The 22,580-nt window shown below is 41.2% G+C and overlaps 1 protein-coding gene across 1 annotated transcript; it reads left to right on the plus strand.

Annotated features, from left to right (window-relative positions):
• The first annotated feature begins 651 nt into the window (after positions 1-651).
• On the plus strand, positions 652-4,710 carry LOC101953705 (uncharacterized). The gene is made up of 2 exons (XM_005314667.4): positions 652-1,224; positions 3,044-4,710. Exons 1-2 carry the CDS (start codon positions 718-720, stop codon positions 3,488-3,490), a joined length of 954 nt encoding a protein of 317 aa, XP_005314724.2. The 5' UTR covers positions 652-717; the 3' UTR covers positions 3,491-4,710.
• Positions 4,711-22,580: the final 17,870 nt, after the last annotated feature.

Genomic DNA, 22,580 nt, shown 5'->3' on the forward strand with positions numbered 1-22,580 from the left:
TAGCATCATCGTTCATTACTAAAGGACTGGAAAGTAATTCAGCATCCTCACAAAAACATTATCCAACTTCTTTCCAAATTCAGAACAGAAATATTTGTTAGGATTTTTTCCATTCCTAATATACTTTAAAAAGTCCTTATTTTCTCTAGCCCTACCATCTGTGTAGTTTTCCCTGATGTCTTTAGCTTTCCTTATCAGTGTTCTACACATCATAATTTTTAATTTATATTGATTGTGCTTACTTCCCCTTTTTACATTTGTTACATATGTTGCATTTTTTCTATTGCTGCACTCAATTCACCACTCAACCATAATGGGCTTTTAGCTAAGGTTATCTTCTTTCTTTTGAGACATAATGCTTTACTGATTAATTTAACGTAAGTTTCAGAAACCTCATATTTTACACCTATAAAGGAATGATCTGTTTATTGCAGAAAAAATGATCTCCACTGAGAAGTTAGGAATAAACTGTAGCGAAGAACTAGAATTAGATTTCTGATCCCCTAGTTGCACTGTTTGAAATCTGACTGCTTTGGAAACTGAAGCTATGCAGTTTGTCAACACACAAGCCAACAGTTGTTTATCTAAGGAAATATCACAATGGAGTAGCTGAACATGAGTTATTCTGGAAAAACACTAGTTTCACTTTTCATTCTTATTCACGGTCCGTAATCGTTCACATATCTGAATGTACTCACTCAGTCTTCAGACTTCACTATGTCCTTTAAGCTGGGGACAATCTCATCAGAGGTGAAAATGGCAATTGGCAGAAACTTCATTGAAATATGGAAAAAACATTTTACTCTTATATCAACATCGTTATACTCGCTCATTTTGGTAGTGCTTGAAAAGATAATGGAATCTGAGTTTAAATGCCCAGAAGATCTGCATTTGAGACATTGGTACAGCAGCTTATATGTCATTGTGCCATTTCTGACTATGCTTATATTAGGCATAATTTTCCAGACAGCGTGTCTACATCCTTCTTGTAGAGCAAACAAATGCTGCTACTTTGACAAAAAATGCAAACCTTGTGTTTGCTGTACAGACAAGCGGGAGTGTAGTAGCTGCTGTGGCATTTTTTTAAAGGCTTTTTTTCCTGCTCTGTTGTGGATAGTGATCCTTCTTCTGGATGGAAGATATGCTGACTGCCTGTTTAAACCATTCAAGGAGAACATCACAGGAGAAAACACACATCAATCAACTAGAGTTCAGATTTCCCAGGTAAGATTCACCAGCCTTGAGAGATGAAATAATTTTGCTATCATTCAGCCAGTTTCTAGAGTTGCTCTAGAATTTTGCCATTTGTGTTTTATTTTATCCAGAAAGAATAGTTCCTATTAAAAAATTTGAGGAAGCTAGGATCTGCCACCAGTTGCTACCCAATGTGAGCCGAAGTTTCATTATTTCTTCAGCTTTCTAAAGGGATGTGCATCCTTGATTGTAGAACTCAGGCATAGAATAAACAATATACCTAAGATTACTCATTACAAAAAACATGTCTGAGAGGTGGAAGCTAGACAATGAGTGCAATTATCTGAATTCGTTTCACTGGTGTCACAAAATGTACGGAATTCTTTTTCACTAGTTTCCTTTTCCTGTATGGATGGGACATGTCTTGATAAATAAAGGGAAGTTAGTGGTTTTTCATCTCCTGGGGCAATCCCAGATGTTTGAGTCCTTGAAGTAATCTAGGTCCAGATTCTCAAAGAGACAAGGTGGGTGAGTAATGTCTTTTATTTGATCAGCTTCTGTTGGTGAGAGAGACAAGCTTTCAAGTTTACACAGAGCTCTTCTTCAGATCTGTGGAGCCCAAAAGCTTGTCTCTTTCATTAGCAGAACTTGGTTCAATAAAAGATATTCCCCCCACCCACCTTTCCTCTCTAATATCCTGGAACCAATGCAGCTAGAACAACTCTGTGAAGAGATTGTTAAATGTATTCAGGCACCTTTGAGGATCGGGGCGGGTCCTCTTTGTTAGCTCCTGTTTGCATATTCCAGAGGAGTTAGAATCAGGGCTGGCTCCAGGCACCAGCCGAGCAAGCTGGTGCTTGGGGCGGCAGATTGAACGAGGTGGCATTCCACCCAATCTTAGGGCGGCATGACCGCTTTTTTTTTGTTCTGCTCCGGCAGCCCTGTAGGGGGCGGTGGGGCGGAGGATGGGAGCGCCCTGCAGCAAGCCCGGCAGGGCAGTCCTCGTCCTTCTCTCCCCGCCGACCGGAGCGGAGCCCTCCCGGCAGGTGACAGGTGGCGTGGTGGGAGGGGCCGAGTGGCAGCACCCCACTGTAGCCCTGGCCGTCCCCCTTCTCTCTCTCTCCCGCCCGCTCCCTCCCCCTCCCCCCCGCTAGCCGGTCCCCCTGCACCCCGCTCCGGCGGCGCCGCAGGTGTTTTTTTGTTTTTTGTTTTGCTTTCCCCTTCTGGCCGCCCTGTTTTTTTTTTTTTTTTTGCTTGGGGCGGCCAAAAAGCCAGAGCCAGCCCTGGTTAGAATGCTTTATTTCCTGTCTGAATTTCTCTGTCTTCTATTTCTGGCCTTTGGATTTTGTTAGGCTTTTGCCTGCTAGATTGAAGAGCCCATTATGAACTATTTGTTCCCCAGGTAGGTACTTACAAGTTTGATCAAGTCACTCCTTAATCTTCTCTTTGATAAGCTAAATAGAGTGAGCTCCTGGAGTCTCTCACTATAAGGCATGTTTTCCAATCCCTTAATCATTTTTATGGCTCTTCTCTGAACCCTCTCCAATTTATCAACATTCTTCTTGAATTGTGGGCACCAGAACTGGACATAAGATAACAGGAGCGGTCGCACCAGTGCCACATACAGAGGTATAATAACCTCTCTACTCCTATTTGAGATTCCTCTGTTTATGCAGATAAGGAAGGCAAACCTAATGGTCCCTTCTGGCCTCAACTCTATGATGAACATTGTAGCTAAATATAAATAAAAGAATATGTCCTCTAGACCCTTCTGGTGGGATATAAAAGAGTTATAAAGAAAAAGTCTAATGCAAATAACAAGTTTTAACATATTGATTTTTTTTCAAAGATTTTGGGACTCAGTATCATATTGGCTGTTGTCGTTATTGGTTTTGTATACTGGTGTATCAAGTGCTGCTGCAAGAGAGGCGACAGAAAACAGATAACAGTGGATGAAGATGAAAGCGGGATTCTACTAGAGCAAAAAGCTCATGAGTACATTTTAAAACAGAAGAAAAAGGCTATCTGTCAATTATTTAAGAAACACCTAAACGATGAATACTTAGCTGACCCGGAAACAATTTCAATACCTATTGACAAGGAAAAGATATCTGGTATAATAGATAGAGTTTGTAACATTTCAAGAGAAGGCTCAGCTGACCAAGAAGGAATAGCAATGGTCAACACTTCACCTCAGGAGACCTCCAATCTGTTACCTCAAGGGACCGCCAGTCCTTTACGTCAAGGGACTTCCAATCCATCACCTCCAGAGATATCAGATATATCAAGTTGTTGAAGGGTGTTAGTTTTTCTGTATTTTAATATGACACCACAGAAAGACTGGTAACTGATGCATATACCAGTAATAACACCAAACCATGACTACACAGCAACTGCAATCTACTAATTGCACAAAAACCAAAGTGGAAAATAAGGAAGGACATGCATCCCCAGCAGTTCTGCTACTCCAGCCTCCCCTCCAGTTCTTGGCTTCCTCTCCCACGCTAGGGGGGCTGTAGTGGGTTCCCCTCCCCCATTCCAGGCTGGGGAGGGTGGCTCCAGGGGCTTCTCACCCTCCTCTGCCAGGCTGGTGCTCCAGGGAGGGCAAGGTGGAGGAGCTATACTGTCCTGTTGTTCACAGGAGGGGAGGAGGAAATGGCATTGGAGCCGCCTTGAACTGTTGGTCTCTTTAGGTCCCTCTTCCCCCTTCTCCTCCTATGAGAATGGTGTCTGGATGCCGAGGGGGAGAGAGCTCTGAGTGCAAAGTTCCAGATCCGTAGCAGCACTACACCTCTGCTGGATGAGATTTCCTGAGGTATGTGTAAACATGTGACACAGGGTTCAGATGTGTAAGTCTTACAACTCAGCTGTCTGAGATCTCCGGACCTTCATTTCACGAGGTCTCCAGTTCTTCACCGTAAGAAATCTCCAACCCTTCACTGTAAGAGATCTCCAATCCTGCACCTCAAGGGTTCTCCAATTCTCCACTTCAAGAGGTCTCAATACCTTCATCTCAAAGGATCTCCAACCTTTCACCTCAAGGGGTCTCAAAACTTTCATCTTAAGGAACTACAGATTTCTGATTTCTAATAGTTGTGTAATCTATAAGGGAAAAGCTACAACACAACCTCATAACCTGCTTCTTTCAATTTCAGAACAGCAGAAATGGAAAACAAAGAGAAATTAAAATGAAGGGTGATTAAAACTCTATCCATATCTAATTAAACAATGGCCATATGGTGACCACTCATTGTTAAAATATCTTCCAATGGCCAAGTAAGTTTTTGAAATGTAGATAGAAGTTTGAGGTAATCACAGTGATTTCTGTTCAGGAAGAAAATCCGAGAGACTGCCAATAATCCGCTCAAGATGCCTGCAGCTGTTACATAGTTTAAATACAAGGCTTATCCAGTAAATGTGGCTCAGCATTTTTCACATGCACTAGATTTGCTTTAGCATTTACTTTCATATTTTTATGTGCAAGGCATTTAAAAATAAAGGCACTCTGAAACTCAACACTTGTCTCGCTGGTTTGGTTTGGCTTGAATGATCTCACTCAAGGAACAACACACGTAGTCAAATTCATGGAATAACCGAAAGCTGATTACAAGGCCTTGAGCAGGTGGGTTGGACTAGTCTGAGCCCAGCCCTCACATCAGCTATACTGGCCAGGGGGACTTAACTTACACTGCTGGAGTGTGGGAGGCTGTGTGGCCTAATGGATAGTGCACAGGGATCCAAGACACCTGGGTTCTAATTCCAGCTCTGCAACTGGCCTGCTGGATGACCTTGGGCAATTTGCTGCATCTCTCTCCTCAGTTTCCCCATGTGCACAATGGGGATAATGCTACTGACCTCCTTTATAAAGTCCTTTGAGACCTATGGATGGAAAGCACTACACAAGAGCTAGATAGTATCCTTATCATGGTCCCAAAGGGCAGAGTTAGGTAGGAATTGGTTTCCTCTGTGCCACAAAAATCTTAGAGATTTCACCAAATTTCCCCATCAGACAAAACCTTGAAATTTTTCTCTAACCAAAAATCTGGGTGAAATTATTGCTTCATGTCGATTAAAATGTATCAGTCATTTCAAAACATTTTGTTTAAATTTTGACCAGTTTAAATTTTTAACCTTTTTTCTATTATAGTTAGCTTCCATTTAGAAATTAACTTGAATTGCCTGAAAATGTCAAATTCCAGTTTCTCTGTCATGTCCACTGGTCTATATTTGTATGCCACACCCACAGAGTGTGGGGCTCTGTCACCGCCTGGTGGTGGCATGATCACCTAGACATCGATGAGAGCGCTAGAACTGAGGTTAAGAGTCTTTTAGCTCAGGTTGTAATGGCCCCTGTGCTAGGATCCAGATAGATGGAAAGACTGTGTGTTACATATTAATAGATTTGTAGATTTCCCAGTCACATAGGCCACTGGCCATCTGTTTCTCTTGTCTGATTGGATGAGTGTAGCTCTGAGAAGCAGTGTTCTGCCATGAATACTCAGTGACCAGATCGAAATTCACTTTCCCTACACGTTTCTCTCTATTTATTCAAAATACACCTTTCCTGAGAACACCAGGCCCATGGGAGCTGACTGTGACAAATATGACAAACACAGGCCTATTATGGTATTTATTGTTATGAATGTTATCTGCAGGGGTGAATCAATCCATGAAAACTTCAAAGACTGTTCTATTATGGGACAACGTAGGCCCACAGAATAGTCTTAGCCCTTTGTATCAATGTGTTGTATGTATTTGTGTGCCTAGTTGCTGGGGGGATACCCGTGGACTCTGGAATCATTCAGGTGCTGCGCAGATCCGAATCAAGATCAGAGCCCCCATTGTGCTGGGCGCTGCACAGACCCTGACCGAGATCAGGGAGCCCTTTCCTGTGAAAAGTTTCAGTTTAAACAAATCCACATTTTTTGCGGGAAATATTACTAATAGAACATGTAATTTTAGAAAAAAAAATGAGTATGCATTTAGATTGTTTTGAAATAGAGTATGAAAAATCACTGTATGTTTTTTTAAATAAAACGGTAGGGGTTGATTTTTTGAAATTTATGTTTATTAAAAGTATTGCACACATTTTTTCCTATGCCTGGTTAAAAACTAGGTTAGTTTCTGTATTTTTTACACTTTTATTGTGAAAAAGTTTGCTTGTGCTGCACCCATGTGGTGTAAGCAGAAATTGCGCTTGTTTACATTAGTAGCTGTTTTTCAGCTGGTTTTGTGTAAAGGTTTTGAAATATACATATGCAGGGGTTTAAAAACTAATTTTGCTTGCTGTTGTTAGTAAAAACACATACAGGTTTATGTTTAAAAGCATCTTATTTATGAGTATTGGCAGATTTATCAAGTGTTATTCTACAAGAAGAAAGATGGAAAGATAGGTCTTTGAAAAGGGCCAAGAAAACTTTGTCTAAAGCAGCTGCAGTTTCCAAGGATGGGAACAAAGAAGCATTTCCCCTGGTTCTGAACAGCCCAGCACATCCAGAGCCTTTATTATACAGAATGACCCGTCGTTAAAAAGGGCACACATCCCTGTAGCAGTTGCAGTATCCGGGGATGTGAGTAAGCAATGCAAAGAGGCCAAAACCTCCGATTCTGAATAGCCCAAAGCCTCCTCTGCCCATAAGAAACCAACTTTAAAAAGGGCAAACAAACCTGTAACTGCAGCAGAGTCTAGGTTGGGCGTGAGCAGGTCCAAAGTTTCAACCCCCTGATTCTGATCAGCCCACAGCCATTGCTATTTAACAATCCACCTGCTGGTTTTGTTGCATCAATTGCTGTTTGTAATGAGCTGTTTAGTACTTGTACGTCTCTTAGTTGTTTAATAGATAAAAAGTTTTCAAATTTGCTTCTTGAGGCATTTCAAAAGCAACCTTCTCCAGAAGAAAGGGAGGCTTTAGACCAAAAGACAACAGAAACACGTATGATTGTAAAATTGGAGAAAGTGGTGAAGGGTGAAGGGAGGCTCTGATTATACATGAAACCTAAAAACATAAAGAGGTTTTGAGAAAAAAAGTGGGAAAGATCTAAAAGGCTTAGGAGGCTTTTGGCAAAGAAATTTTAAAAGACCAGAGTGTTTTTAAGGAGACACGCTGTTAAGGTTCCTTTCCCACTCTGAACTCTAGGGTACAGATGTGGGGGACCTGCATGAGAACCTTTAAACTGAATTACCAGCTTAGATCTGGTTTTGCTGCCACCACTCCCAAGTGCTAACTCCCTTCCCTGGGTAGCCTTGAGAGACTTCTTCACCAATTTTCTGGTGAACATCGATCCAGACCCTTGGATCTTAAAACAAGGAGGAATTAATCATCCCCCCCTTCTCCTTTCCCCCCACCAATTCCTGGTGAGTCCAGATCCAATCCCCTTGGATCTTAAAACAAGGAAAAATCAATCAGGTTCTTAAAAAGAAGGTTTTTAATTAAAGAAAGAAAGGTAAAAATCATCTCTGTAAAATCAGGATGGAAAATAACTTTACAAGGTAATCAGATTTAAAGAGCCCAGAGGAACCCCCTCTAGCCTTAGGTTCAAAGTTACAGCAAACAGAGGTAAACACTCTAGCAAAAGGAACATTTACAAGTTGAGGAAACAAAGATAAACCTAACGCCTTGCCTGGCTGTTACTTACAAGTTTGAAATATGAGAGACTTGTTTAGAAAGATTTGGAGGCATGGATTGATGTCTGGTCCCTCTTAGTTCCAAGAGCGAACAACCCCCAAAACAAAGAGCACAAACAAAAGCCTTTCCCCCACCAAGATTTGTCCCCTTATTGGTCCTTTGGGTTAGGTGTCAGCCAGGTTACCTGAGCTTCTTAACCCTTTACAGGTAAAAGGATTTTGGTGTCTCTGGCCAGGAGGGATTTTATAGTATTGTACAAAGGAGGGCTGTTACCCTTTCCTTTATAGTTATGACACACCCCTACAACTAAAAAAGGGAAATGGACATAGACCCCCCTATCCCCTCGTCTGATGGTGCATGATCTCCCGCCCCTAATGCACTTCCTTAGGTGTACTTGGAATGTGTGAGACACTGGATAAAGCACTGAAGAGATTTTCAAGAATTTTGTTTAGCTAATTTGGACAGAGTGACGGGCTTCACAGAGGCAATGGTGGCCGTTAACACCGCTATTCAAAATTTTCTAGATTATATTAATAATCAGGTGGGGTCCGAAGTTTTTGTACAGCTACGCTTAGATGCCCTGGGGCTAAATCAGCCGCTCTTTTCTCTACGGAGGCCTTGGGAAGATTTAAACACTGTACATTTTTAAAATAATGTCATCACTATATTGCAGAGTAACGCAGATATTGTGGGGTCCGGGACTCTAAGACTGGTTGTTACAATGATTAGAAACAGGGATGGTGTAGTTGGGACTGTAAGACCCTTGAAGACTATCATGTACAGTAAAATCATTGGAAAAAAAGAAAACGTTTAATCAATTTAAATAACCAGAATAACAACTTGTGTTTTGCTGATAGTGTACTGGGTCTCTTATCTAATGAAAAACGTATGGATGCCCAACCATTAGAGGGGGCCGGGCAACTCTGCCAGGAGCTGGGGTTTTCAGGCCAAAAAATGGTTAGTTTTACAGACCTGAGCTCTTTTGACGAACTTTTAGGCATGACTATTAAAGTAATGTATCATGAAAATGGGAATTAGCACTTTTTTACGTGTGGGAAATGTCACCCCAAAGTTATTTTTGTTCTGCTATACAACAAACATTATTACGGTATCCTAAATATTAAAGTCTTTATAGGAGCATCATATTTGTGCAACTACTGTCACCACGTACAACCACAAACATCAGCACACCTGTAAAAACCACTGCCGTATGTGTGATAGCACCGAGTGCCCCAGCTATAAGCTATTTTGCAGGTCCAAGGTCTGTTTAGGAAGACACAGAGGTCTGGTAGCAGATGGTAAAGTTGAATGTAAAACTAGAAGTCTTTGCAATAAGTGCGGCTTCTACAATGTTACAAATCAATGGTGTAAAAGCAAAAAGTGTCCCCAGTGTTATCAGAAGACAGACAGCATCGATGGTCCTGAGCGTTACATGCATAATATCTGGTCTCCAGAAGAGGGGAAGGATTATGTGTTTTATGATTTTGAATGCATGCAAGAAATGGGGGTACACATACCAAATTATGTTTATGCCTTGCATTTAGATAAAGAAACCAGCTGGGGATTTAAGGGGGAAAAATGCATTAGTGAGTTTATTTGAACTTTTGTAGACAAGCGTTTTAAGGGATACACTTTTATCGCTCATAACGCTAAAGGTTACGATTGTTATTTTATCCTTAGACAATTGATTAAAAAAAATGGCTGTTAGCCCCATAATGCAAGGTGGGAAACTAATGTGTGTAATGGTGGTGGACTTAGACATCAGATTTATAGATTCTTTAAATTTTCTTCCCATGAAACTCAGCAAGTTACCCAAGGCTATGGGGTTGCAGGAGTCAAGGGGTATTTTCCACATTTTTTTAACACAGCTGAAAATCAGAACTATGTGGGTCCTATGCCCAGGGTAGAGCACTTTGGAGCAGAATACATGATGCCTGAGGAAAAAATGGAATTTCTGAACTGGTACCAACACAACCGCCAAAACTAATTCAATCTCCAAAAAGAACTGTGCTATTATTATCAGAAAGATGTTGAAATTTTGCAAGAGGCTTGTGACCGGTTTAGAAAATAAGTAATAAAAATGACAAAAAAACCACAAATTGTTAAAAACCCAGGCCAGGAGAACGAGGAGGTGATAACTAAATGTATAGACCCCTTTCGGTACCTTACATTAGCCTCAATTTGCATGGTCATGTACAGGTTTAATTTTTTAAAACCGCGAACCATAGCCCTTCTGCCATTGGACAATTACCATAAACAGCAGAAAAGATATTCCACACCGGCCATTCAATGGCTGTTGTACGTAGCCCACACAGAGAACATTTATATCCAACACGCTTTGCAGGGTGGGGAGTTTAAATCGGGGTCCTATTTTTTGGACGGTTATGCCACCATAGCCAGTAAACCTACGTCCTTCGAATTTAATGGTTGTTTTTTTCACAGCTGTCTTATCTGCTATTGTGAGAACGATTACAATCCATTGCATAAGGACCGTATGGGGACACGAATGGAAGGCTATGTTAGTTAATGATAACCGGGTGGGGGATTTTTTACGAGAAAAAAACCTGCCACAACCTTTGGTTCCTAGAAACGCCCTTTATGGAAGTAGAACGAACGCCATCAGTATTACAAGCCACAGCCCAGGAGCAGAATTATTACTATGATTGCACCAGCCTCTACCCTTTTGTAAACAAGACAATACCCGGTGGGGCATCCCGTTATCGTGTATGAGGATTTTGGGGATATCAGACGGTACTTTGGCATTGCCAAAGTTAAATTGTACCCTCTGAGAGGCATCTATTTCCCCATTTTACCGTACAGGGTTGGAGGTAAACTAATGTTCCCCTGTGCGTCCTTTGTGCAGAAACAAAAGGATACCTGCACACACAGTAAGGAGGAGCGGGCTTTAACAGGAACCTGGTGCACAATAGAGCTGGTGGTCCAAGGATATTAAAGAAGGTACTAACAGTGATTCTCCCAAGTGACAGTGCTCCCCCATAATTTCTCCCCCACACTTTAAAATCCAACAGTTTCACCAAGTACAAAAATCTCTTGGGTCTTCTGTTAAAACTTGTAAGCTATTGTCTGTAGAAACCATTGATTGTATCTGTCCTGTGAAAGATACTTTATTACTCTGTAAAACTTAAAAACAAGTTAATTGACTTTGTTCTTGAAGTAATTGATACAATGTAAACAAACGCTATAAGCCGTTAAGTGACTTTCACTTCACTGTAACAGCAACGGCTCCTAGGAACAGACCCCCACCCTCTGTGATTAAAGGGCCAGGAGTCTCAAATGAATTAGCACACACCCCAAAAGTGATGGAGACAGTAAATTAAAATATGGTTAAGATATGGAATGTATGTTGATGAATGCTTGATATACATGAATGGTTAGGGAGGTGCCAGCCTAGAAAGGGAGTATCCGTTGGCCGAAGAATGTGTCAAGTAGGACCACCAGAACCCCCGAAGAGTAAACTGGGTTCCACCCCATCGCCTGGAAGGATGAGAAACACAAACTTTGGACAGTGTGGAGCCACCAGGAATGTGCCATCTGCTGATTGAGTCAGCAACAGCAGGATGAAACAGCTCCCATAGACTAACATAGGAATTAATTCCTATAAGAATGGACTCTAAAGACTCAGGACTTTGAGTCTCTGGTTCTGCTGCCAACCTCCAGGAACATCAGGTGCACCTGACACGGACTCGGCTCCATCCTCATGACCAAGATACCTGGCCAGTAACTTGGCATGAGCAACTTCTAGGCTGGTAACTATAACACCTATACAGAACTTGAATGAATGATTGTGTGAATGAATATATATATATATGTGTGTGTGTGTATAAGGAATAAATAGTATAGGAATAAGCAGTCAAACAACGTTGTTTACTTTTATCTTTTGCTTTATTATATTTACAATAAATGTAGCTTCTTTGCCTTATTCCTCTTAATAAGATCCTGCTGGTTTTTATTCTATTGGTATAACAGTGGAGGCTTTAGACAAAAGGTACAGGATCGCTGAGATTTATGAAGTCTGGCACTTTAACTCCTCTTCAGATATCTTGTTTTCAGACTATTACATGTTTTTAGACATTAAAATGCACCCGAGACAGAAACAAGAGGCCTTGGAGTTCGCTCACTGGTGTACGGAAAAAAAAACCCAACCAGTATTTGAAAGAGTACCGTGAAAGAGAAGGCATGTGTCTGTGTCTAAACACGATCAAGGAAAACCCTGCAAAAAGACAAATCTCAAAGCTGTTTTAAATTACTTATGGGGAAAATTTGGTCAGTGAACAAACTTGACTAACACCAGTATAGTGACGGACCCCGATGAGCTCTTCAAGTAAGTCTTTGTACCTTATTATGATGTGTCATTGTGCGAGTTTATCGATGATGACAGGCCCTGGTGTCTTGGAAGTACGCAAAAGAATGCAAAAAGAAGAACAGGAGTACTTGTGGCACCTTAGAGACTAACAAATTTATTAGAGCATAAGCTTTCGTGGACTACAGCCCACTTCTTCGGATGCATATAGAATGGAACATACCACTCCTGTAAACGATCTAACAGATGGTAGAGCTCTAGCCTCGAATATGCGGTGGTAAAGTGTTGCTGGAATGGGTGCAGCATTCTTTTGCATAATGACAGGTTTCAGAGTAACAGCCGTGTTAGTCTGTATCCGCAAAAAGAAGAACAGGAGTACTTGTGGCACCTTAGAGACTAACAAATTTTTTAGAGCATAAGCTTTCGTGGACTGCAACCCACTTCTTCGGATGCATATATGTTCCATTCTATATGCATCCGAAGAAGTGGGCTGTAGTCCACGAAAGCTTATGCTCTAAAAAATTTGTTAGTCTCTAAGGTGCCACAAGTACTCCTGTTCTTCTTTTTGCGGATACAGACTAACACGGCTGTTACTCTGAAACCTGTCATTATGCAAAAGAATGCTGCACCCATTCCAGCAACACTTTACCACCGCATATTCGAGGCTAGAGCTCTACCGTCTGTTAGATCGTTTACAGGAGTGGTGTCTTTACCATGATATAGATTCTCTCATTTTTGCGAGTAAAGAAGGGGCATGGAACCTGCCCTAGGGGATTATTTAGGGTATCTGACTAGCGAAATACCGCCAGATGAACATATCATGGAGTTTGTGTCCGCTGGGCCTCAAACATACAAGTACAAACTACTGAGTGGTAAGACCTCTATGAAAATAACACGGACCACGCTCAACTCAGAGAATAGCAAGAAAATTAATTTTGAGAGTTTAAAAGACCTTGTCTGGGATAACCCCGCGGGAGATGGCCCAAAAGAGATTGTGGTACAGCAGCCAGGGATCGTGAGGGTAAAAAAGCACCAGTTGATAGAGATAAGAACTGTGAAAAAGACAAAGAACGTTGTTTATGAAAAAAGATCCCTTGAGGCGGACTTTAAAACCTTGCTGTACGGGTACTGATTATTATGCAAAGCCACATTCAGTTTGTTCACCCCTTTTCCTGTTTGCTTCGTGGTTCTTCAAATTCTGAAAAATCATTTTTTATAAAGCAATTATTAGAAAATAGCAATAAGCTGTTATTGTGCATGCCTGAAAATATTGTGTGGTGTTATAGCTGTTGGCAGCCATTGTATAAAGATTTGTTGCAAAAATTTCAATGTATTACATTTTTGGAAGATTTACCTGATACTTTTAATGATGAACATTTATTTCTGAGTAAAAAAGTGAATATGGTTATTATAGACGACCTGATGGAATCTGCTTCTGAAAATGGTGAAATCGAGAAAGCCTTTACAAAATACGTACACTACAGGAACCTAAGTATTATGTACATTGTGCAAAACATGTTTTGTCAGGGGAAAAAAATCCAAACAATTAATTTAAATACCAAGTATATGGTTCTTAAAAAAAAAAAAAAAACATGATAATCTGCAAATCACCACCTGGCAAATGTACCCTGGTAAAACAAATTCTCTTTGGAGGCTTGTCATAACTATAAAGGGAAGGGTAATAGCTGTCCTGTGTACAGTACTATAAAAATCCCTCCTGGCCAGAGACTCCAAAATCCTTTTCCATGTAAAGGGTTAAGAAGCTCAGGTAACCTGGCTGGCATCTGATCTAAAGGACCAATAAGGGGACAAGATACTTTCAAATCTTGGGGGGGGGGGGGAAGGCTGTTGTTTGTGTTCTTTGTTTGGGACTGTGTTCCCTCTTGGGACTGAGAGGGACCAGACATCAATCCAGGTTCTCCACATCTTTCTAAACAAGTCTCTCCTATTTCAAACTTGTAAGTAAATAGCCAGGCAAGGCGTGTTAGTTTTCCTTTGTTTTCTCAACTTGTAAATGTACCTTTTACTAGAGTGTTTATCTTTGTTTGCTGTACTTTGAACCTGAGACTAGAGGGGAGTCCTCTGAGCTCTTTAAGTTTGATTACCCTGTAAGGTTAATTTCCATACTGATTTTACAGAGATGATTTTTACCTTTTTCTTTAATTAAAAACCTTCTTTTTAAGAACCTGATTGATTTTTCCTTGTTTTAGATCCAAAGGGGTTTTGGATCTTGATTCACCAGGAGTTGGTGGGAGGAAGGAGGGGGGATGGTTAATTTCTCCCTGTTTTAGATCCAAAGGGGTTTTGTATCTTGATTCACCAGGAGTTGGTGGGAGGAAGGAGGGGGGATGGTTAATTTCTCCCTGTTGTAGATCCCAGGGGGGGTTGGAACTGATTCACCAGGAGTTGGTGGGAGGAAGGAGGGGAATGGTTAATTTCCCCTTGTTTTAAATCCAAGGGGTTTGGATTTGTTTTCACCAGGGAATGGGTGAAGGTTTTTCAAGGCTTCCCAGGGAGGGAATCCATTGAAATGGTGGCAGCCGAACCAGAGCTAAGCTGGTAGTTAAGCTTAGAATTTTTCATGCAGGCCCCTACATTTGTACCCTAAAGTTCAAAGTGGGGATCCAGACCTGACAAGGCTTTTGAGGATGCTACCAAAAATCCCTATGGGTACCCGCTGGTGGATTTAAATACTTCAGCGCCAGAAGCCTACAGGTTAAGAAAAGACCTTTCCTGCCCCCAGACTGGCCCTGTGTATACACCTTAAAAAAACTCATAGAAATAGTTATTTTTACCAAACCACCATTTTAAAAAAGAGCATCCCTCTGACAAGCATGTCTGGTCGCGTGCAGAGAAACCTGGCTCTTTAAAGACTCCTCATCAAAGCCAAACCACAGCAAAGCAAAGCTATTCTCTGCTCAGACTCTGAAACCTGGTAGTGGCTATCTCAGAAATAGCACTCAATACTTTAAAAGAAAATGTTCCTCTGAAACCCCGACAAATAAGTATGCTAAAATGAATAATGGGGTATTATTAAAAAGCTAAGCAATAAAAGGCTGTCCCTCAAAAGAAAAAAGTTGTAAAGTAATCTGGGGGCTTTATTAGTCCTTTGTTGAGCTTTGTTGAGCTTTCACTCCCTCTATTGTCAGGCCTTTTAATTAATAGATAACGAAACAGGCTGAAAAATTGTACTTCGTTCCTAGCCATCGGTTAGAACAAATGAAACACAACTCTAGTGCTAAAGAAAATATCAGAACCAGGACAACTCGCTGTGACATTGCACTCCATATGTTTCATGGAAATATGCTAATGAGTCTGAATATAATGTAACTGAAATATGCTTTATGCAAAAGGTCTCTTGTAAGGTATTATTACAAAGTTTATAATCTACTGAGTGTCATCATCCTATTTGTATCGTTCTTGTATCTGAAACTAGAAATATGAAATATAACTCTGAGGGCCTATTGTAATTATGCAAAGTGTGGGCCATTAATGGTGGTTGGAATCTTGATGGCTTCCATTAACCAGGACAATTGGTTGTAAATGTCTCTGTTCACTTGTAAGCCTCTGTTATTGTAGATAATGAAGCCTTACAGTGACATGTGATCATGTCACCTGAACTGGAATCCATCTTTAACCTGGTGCTTTTCCATTTAGAAGGAGGGGTGGGAACCCAGAAAAAAACAAAGGATTCCTGCCTTGTGCCAAATATATATAAGGGGGTGGAACAGAACAAAGGGGACTGCCAGTCATGAGAAATCCCCGGAGTTACCACCTGAGCTGGAGCTAACAAGAAGTGTACCAGGGAAAGGATTGGGCCCAGACAAGGAAGAAGTCTAGTCTGTGAAAGAAGCTTATTGGCACATATCTGAGGGTGAGGTTTTACCTGTAAACAGTTTCTTAATGTATTAGGCTTAGACTTGCATGTTTTGTTTTATTTTGCTTGGTAACTTACTTTGTTCTGTCTGTTATTACTTGAAACTACTTAAATCCTACTTTTTACACTTAATAAACCCAGAGTAAGTGATTAAAACCTGGGGGAGCAAACAACTGTGCATATCTCTCTATCAGTGTTATAGAGGGCGGACAATTTATGAGTTTACCCTGTATAAGCTTTTTACAGAGTAAAATGGATTTATTTGGGATTTGGATCCAATTGGGAGCTGGGTGTCTGGGTGCTGGAGATAGGTGACCTGCTGAGCAGGTTTTGGTTAAAGTCTGCAGCTTTGGGGGTGTGGTTCAGACCTGGGTCTGTGTTGCAACAGACTGGTGTGTCTGGCTCAACAAGACAGGGTTCTGAAGTCCAAAACTAGCAGAGGAAATGGGCTCAGAGGTAATCTCAACACATCAGGTGACAGGCCCAAGGGGGTCTCTGTGACCGAACCCATCACACTCGCCAATTGGATTAAGAGATTAAAGAAATTCTTCAAAGATCCAGTTTATTCAACTATAAAAAAGACTAAACTTTATGAGAGGGTCCTGCAAAGATACCTGGTATTGGCCAAGCTGGGTGAAGCAGAAAATACTAAAATAAGTCTCTTTCTCCCTGAGCAAGAGCAAGAGCAAGAAGAAATTCGACCTCCTGAAGTCGAGAGGGGTTCATTGGACTTTGTCATTCAGGAGGTATTGGAGGGGGTAAATCCTCATGATAAGAAAAAAGCTGAAATATTGTTAAATAAACTCGGACAGTGTAAAGATGTTTCTTCTGCGGCCAGTAATGGAAGAGTTATGTACTGGGGGGGTAGCAGTTGCAAGGTCTCACATGCTTGATTTAGTCAGAGTGGTGACCAGCTCTTATTCTTTCACTAACAAGAATACTCTTAAAGGGTGGAATGTTTTTATGAAAGCTTTGGCAGAGCTGAATATGCCTACAGCCATTGTAGGGCATGTTACCAATAAAGAGTTTTTAGAACATCTAAAAACAGGACTGGAGCCTGGCAAGGCCATAAGTAGCATCACCCCTTTTAAAAATGTACCTGCTAAAAAATGAAAGCTCAATTGGATAACGGTGTAAAATAAAAGACTTGAACAAAAATCAACGTGTGCTTTATTGATGCGCATCTTTAAGCTCATGACAAGACAAGCATGTCTTGTTGAAACATGTCATGTTGAAACATGCTTGGGACAAATCTGGACATGCCTGACTTTTTCCCTTTTACAAACCGCACCATCATGATAAATCATTGATGTACAATTTTAAAATTTGACCAAAAGATAAACTCCTCCTATGTTTTTTTAAAAAATATAGAATGATACCCGCAGGTTACAGCTGGAGGGTCCTGTAGTCGTCTCTGGTGAAACACAGCATTATTAGAATTATGGTTTTAAAATGTCATAATAGATTTAGGAAAAAAAGTTGCTGTCTGTGGGAAATCTGTAGGAGTCAAAGAACTTGTCCGGCCCCTGCTTTGGTAAATAGAGAGCCAGCCAGTGTTCCCTGGGCAAGTTATGGGGGCACATGTTAACAATAAGACCATAAGGTCTTCTGGACACAAAGCCCTTCAGGAGCAAGTCACTAGGAAAAACATCTAAAAAAGAAGCATCCTTTGATAAAATACACTTTAACTGCACGGTGTTAATAATCACATATAGTCAAACAGGATGTTCCTTCTATGGTTCACTTCGAGCACGTTATCAAAAGCCCCATACACTATCATGTTGACCATAGAGGGCAGCGCCGTTGCAAACCAAATCTCTGCTCTCAGGTTTCTGGTTTTAATCAGAGAATAATGATCAGCGCACTCCTGGTCCAGGGTCAGATCGAAGGCGTACAGCGCAGAACCCTGGGCAAATTCACCACGGTCAGTCAAGAGCACTTGGTCTTTTACATCTTTCCCGGTCTCCTGCATGAGCTGCATGTGCTCCCTCACGCAGTTTCCATTTTCAAAATTGGCTTGTAAAGCTTTAGCCAGCCCCTGTTCATCATCCACATATAAGGCCACAAATTTAATGTTATAATGGTTTTTGTTTTAATGTTATAAAGGGTTTTTAACATAGCTGCCGCTGAAGGCGTCATTATCTATAAAACCGATCACGAGCTGCTTAGGTACCTGTCCCAAAAAGATGTTTTCCTGGTTACTGACATGACTGCTGGCCAGAATGCTAAACACCTTTATGCCCACCCTGTCTACAGGGTACTGAGCATTGGCGGTCATTAGAGCTTCCGCATACCCCAAGCAAACCCCCAGTGTCACTTTCACCCGTTTTATAAACAGGGATGCTGAAATAATGTGCACTTTATAATTCTGGTTGGCATTCCTGCTCTTGAAGCAAAAAACATCTTTGCTAAGTGTGAGTTTAATTTTCAAGTCCACGCTATTCAGCAGCAGTTTTTCTTTAAAAAATCAATTGCTGAGACCTCAGCAAATCCAGCTTCCTGCTGCTGGCCATTAGTCTGGCTGTTAGTCTGCGCATAAATCCCTCATTACTCGCACCATCCAAAACAGTGCTCTCATGGGCTCCCACTGTGTCTTTATGAAACCCTCCTGCAGAAAACTGTGTAGCGAGGGTGTCATGGCTGTAGTTTAGAATCAGTTCTATCAGGGCTATGTAAGGGTAACATTGCTGCTCTGAATGATAAAACGGTTGCCTAGAGTGACATCCAGATGGTTAAAAAGTGTGGTGATGGGGTAGTTTTTTATGGCGTCGTTGTCAATGTCTGACCCATCTTCTTTTACCACCTTACAGCACACATACGGTAGCATGTTGTTAAGGTCTAAGGGCATGTCTACACTTACCTCTGGAGCGATCGATCCATCAGGGTTGATTTATCGCGTCCAGTGAAGATGCGATAAATAGACCACCGAGTGCTCTCCCGTTGACTCCAATACTCCACTAGAGTGAGAAGCGTAGGCAGAGTCGACGGGGGAGCTTCAGCAGTCGATTTACTGCAGTGAGGACACCGTGATAAGTTGTCAAGGCTGCTTCCCCACTCTGAACTTTAGGGTACAAATGTGGGGGCCTGCATGAAAACTTCTAAGCTTAACTACCAGCTTAGCTCTGGTCCGCTGCCACCACTCCCAAAGTGCTAATTCCCTTCCCTGGGTCGCCTTGAGAGACTCTTCACCAATTCCCTGGTGAATACAGATCCAAACCCCTTGGATCTTAAAACAAGGAGGAATTAACCATCCCCCTCCTTTATCCCACCAACTCCTGGTGGATCAAGATCCAAACCCCTTGGATCTTAAAACAAGGAGAAATCAATCAGGTTCTTAAAAAGAAGGCTTTTAATTAAAGAAAAAGGTAAAAATCATCTCTGTAAAATCAGGATGGAAACTAACTTTACAGGGTAATCAAACTTAAAGAGCTCAGAGGACTCCCCTCTAGCCTTAGGTTCAAAGTTACAGCAAACAGAGGTAAACACCCTAGTAAAAGGTACATTTACAAGTTGAGAAAACAATGATGAAAACTAACACGTCTTGCCTGGCTGTTTACTTACAAGTTTGAAATATGAGAGACTTGTTCAGAAAGATTTGGAGAGCCTGGATTGATGTCTGGTCCCTCTTAGTCCCAAGAGCGAACAACCCCCAAAACAAAGAGCACAAACAAAAGCCTTCCCCCCACCAAGATTTGAAAGTATCTTGTCCCCTTATTGGTCCTTTGGGTCAGGTATCAGCCAGGTTACCTGAGCTTCTTAACCCTTTACAGGTAAAAGGATTTGGGAGTCTCTGGCCAGGAGGGATTTTATAGTACTGTACACAGGAGGGCACAGGAGGGCTGTTACCCTTCCCTTTATAGTTATGACATAAGTAGATCTAAGTACGTCGATTTCAGCTACGTTATTCACGTAGCTGAAGTTGCATATCTTAGATCGATTCCCCCCCCCCCCCCAGTATAGACAGGCCTGAGTAATGCTCCCCATGTGCCAAAATAAAAAAAATTATAGAGGGTCACTCACCATTAAAGCGGCCAAAGGAGGCACTTCTATACAGAAGTTTGAAAGCCATTTTAAAATATATCCCTTTTACTCTCTTCTTCTTCTTAGGGCGCCTTTTAGGTTTACAGCTGAGGCATCTTCTGGCAGAGTTTTTTTAAAAGGGCTTAGAAGGCCCTGTAAACGGTAGGCACGACACTGCTCTTTTTCTCCTCATCACCACTAAACTGGAACCTTCCTGTTGGTGTTCACTCCTATTTTGTTTATAACAGTGCTAGACATGTGATTCACTATGTCTCTGGTTATATTTTTTGCGGCTGTTTTCATGTGAGGTTTAATAATTTCAACCCCCCTTCTCAAAAGCAGCACGGCTTTTCTAAAAAGACTGCAGAATATCCCTCCTAAACCGGCCCCGTACATGACAGGTAATTCTTGATATCTGGATAGGGCATCACTAGCCTGGGCTTTGTAGTAATTCCTATACAAAAAGAGTTCATAGTTTTTTATAGTCACCGCTCTTCAACTTTCCTGGGGCGCAAATGAAGTTTAACAATCACCCTTCCTGAAACTAAATGAAATGTGTTTATTCTGGTCTGTCTTTATTTCAATAATGATGGTACCTATGTGCTGCTTACACATGGGGACATAATGCAGTTTGTCATACGTGATGGTAATAAATTCATTGTTGCTGCCCCAGATGGGAATGCAGCGCAACAGTAGCATGTAGCAGTGGCTTCCCTAAGAATTGAAATTGGGGGGGTGTTCAAATTTACAGGGGGGGTGTCAGGGCCGATGAGGGGTGAGACTCTGAGGGTGAAGGTGGGCTGTATGGCACCATAGTAAAAACTGAAAAATGTTTCATGACCATTTTATTAGATTTAACTCATGTTTTAAAATCATCACACAAATTAAAGTTGGCTACTCAAGCCTTCTATGAAGCACTATATCTACATCCTTCTTGGTTTCTTGTTATAATTTTGCACAACTCTGTTAATGAACTTCTTGAATGCAATGTGTTCATCTTTGGTGGCTTCTCATGTGTCTGGTACTTCCATTCTTTCAGTTGATATGCTCATTAGTTCATTCACATGATCAGGAAGAAGGCGACTTCTTTCAGAACAAAAAATTCTATTCAATGATGAAAAAGAACGCTCAACTGTAGCTGTTGTGACTGGAGTAGCAAGAGATGAATTCCTACTTCTTTCATTCCAGGAAACAGAACACAAAGATTGGATCGAGCCACTAGTGATGATAAAAAAGAAGTTGAAGTCAAATCTTCATTCATTCGTAGTATGATATTCCACTCTGTGTTCAAATTCTCTATTTTGTCCTAACCACATGGCAGCCCCACTGCTGGTAGTGTCTCACTCCACTCAACTGTTGTTGTTTTATAGGACAGGCATCTGTAAAACCTACATAGAGGTTGAGTAGAATCTAGAAGTCGCTGTTGTCGATTTTAAAGAATCAAGTCTGTATACTTTTTCAGTTGTCTTAACAAACACTTCTTGTCTTCTTCACTTAAGGATTCAATATAAATGCCTTCATTAGTCAACTTCTGGACTGAAGTTTTTGCTTCTTCCAGTACTTTTTCAATGGATAGATCTCTGATTGACCCAAATGTAGCTTCTATTGCTGGACAAAGATCTACTACTGTTGTAGCAGATGCCTGGATGGCATTGTGTAATGACCCAAGTGGTTTCAAAAGTAGATTTACGAGAGAGAGAATGGCAATAGTCTTCTCTGAACGTAGCAGCAAAAGTAATCCACCAGCCTCACTACTTAGATCCATCCCATCTTGGTAGATACTTTCCAAAGACAGTAATAACAGTTGGAGTAATTTTAAGACAACAGCTAAGGATCACTCATGAGAAAGCCAGCAGTTTTTCCCAGGTTGGACTAATTTGAACTTCAGTCCCAGTGTATCTTCTATATTTTCCAAGATATTCAGTCTTTTTGGACTCTTGCTGAAAAAAGAATATAATGAAGACATTAAATTTATAGCTTTGTAAATGTCTTTTGAAGATTCTGCAGCTCGTACTAGTGCTAGTTGGAGTAGATGTCCTCTCCAGTGTGTATAGGAGAGATTAGGGTTACACTTTTCTCTGAGCAAAGCTTGTACTCCACCATGTCTTCCAGAGAAGTTTGCAGCTCCATCAAATGCACAAGCAGCCATTTGTTTGGGGTCCAACTGGCAAGCATTTAACTCTTCTAAGACGTGGGTTGTCACAGATGCAGCCGATGTGTCTTCTATAACTCGAACATCTAGAAATGCATCTATTGGCCTACCCCTGACATCAAGATAACATACACAATAACGTAATACTTGATGCCCATTTGCATCGGTGCATTCATCAGCCATGTATGCAATTTTTTTGAATGTAGACTTTAGACTCATAGACTCATAGACTTTAAGGTCAGAAGGGACCATTATGATCATCTAGTCTGACCTCCCGCATGATGCAGGCCACAAAAGCTGACCCACCCCCTTTCCCTTGACTCAGCTGTTGAAGTCCCCAAATCCTGTGATTTAAAGACTTCAAGTCACAGAGAATCCTCCAGCTAGCGA

This window comes from Chrysemys picta, chromosome 13 (genome assembly GCF_011386835.1).
Source record: "Chrysemys picta bellii isolate R12L10 chromosome 13, ASM1138683v2, whole genome shotgun sequence".
NCBI lineage: Eukaryota > Metazoa > Chordata > Testudines > Emydidae > Chrysemys > Chrysemys picta.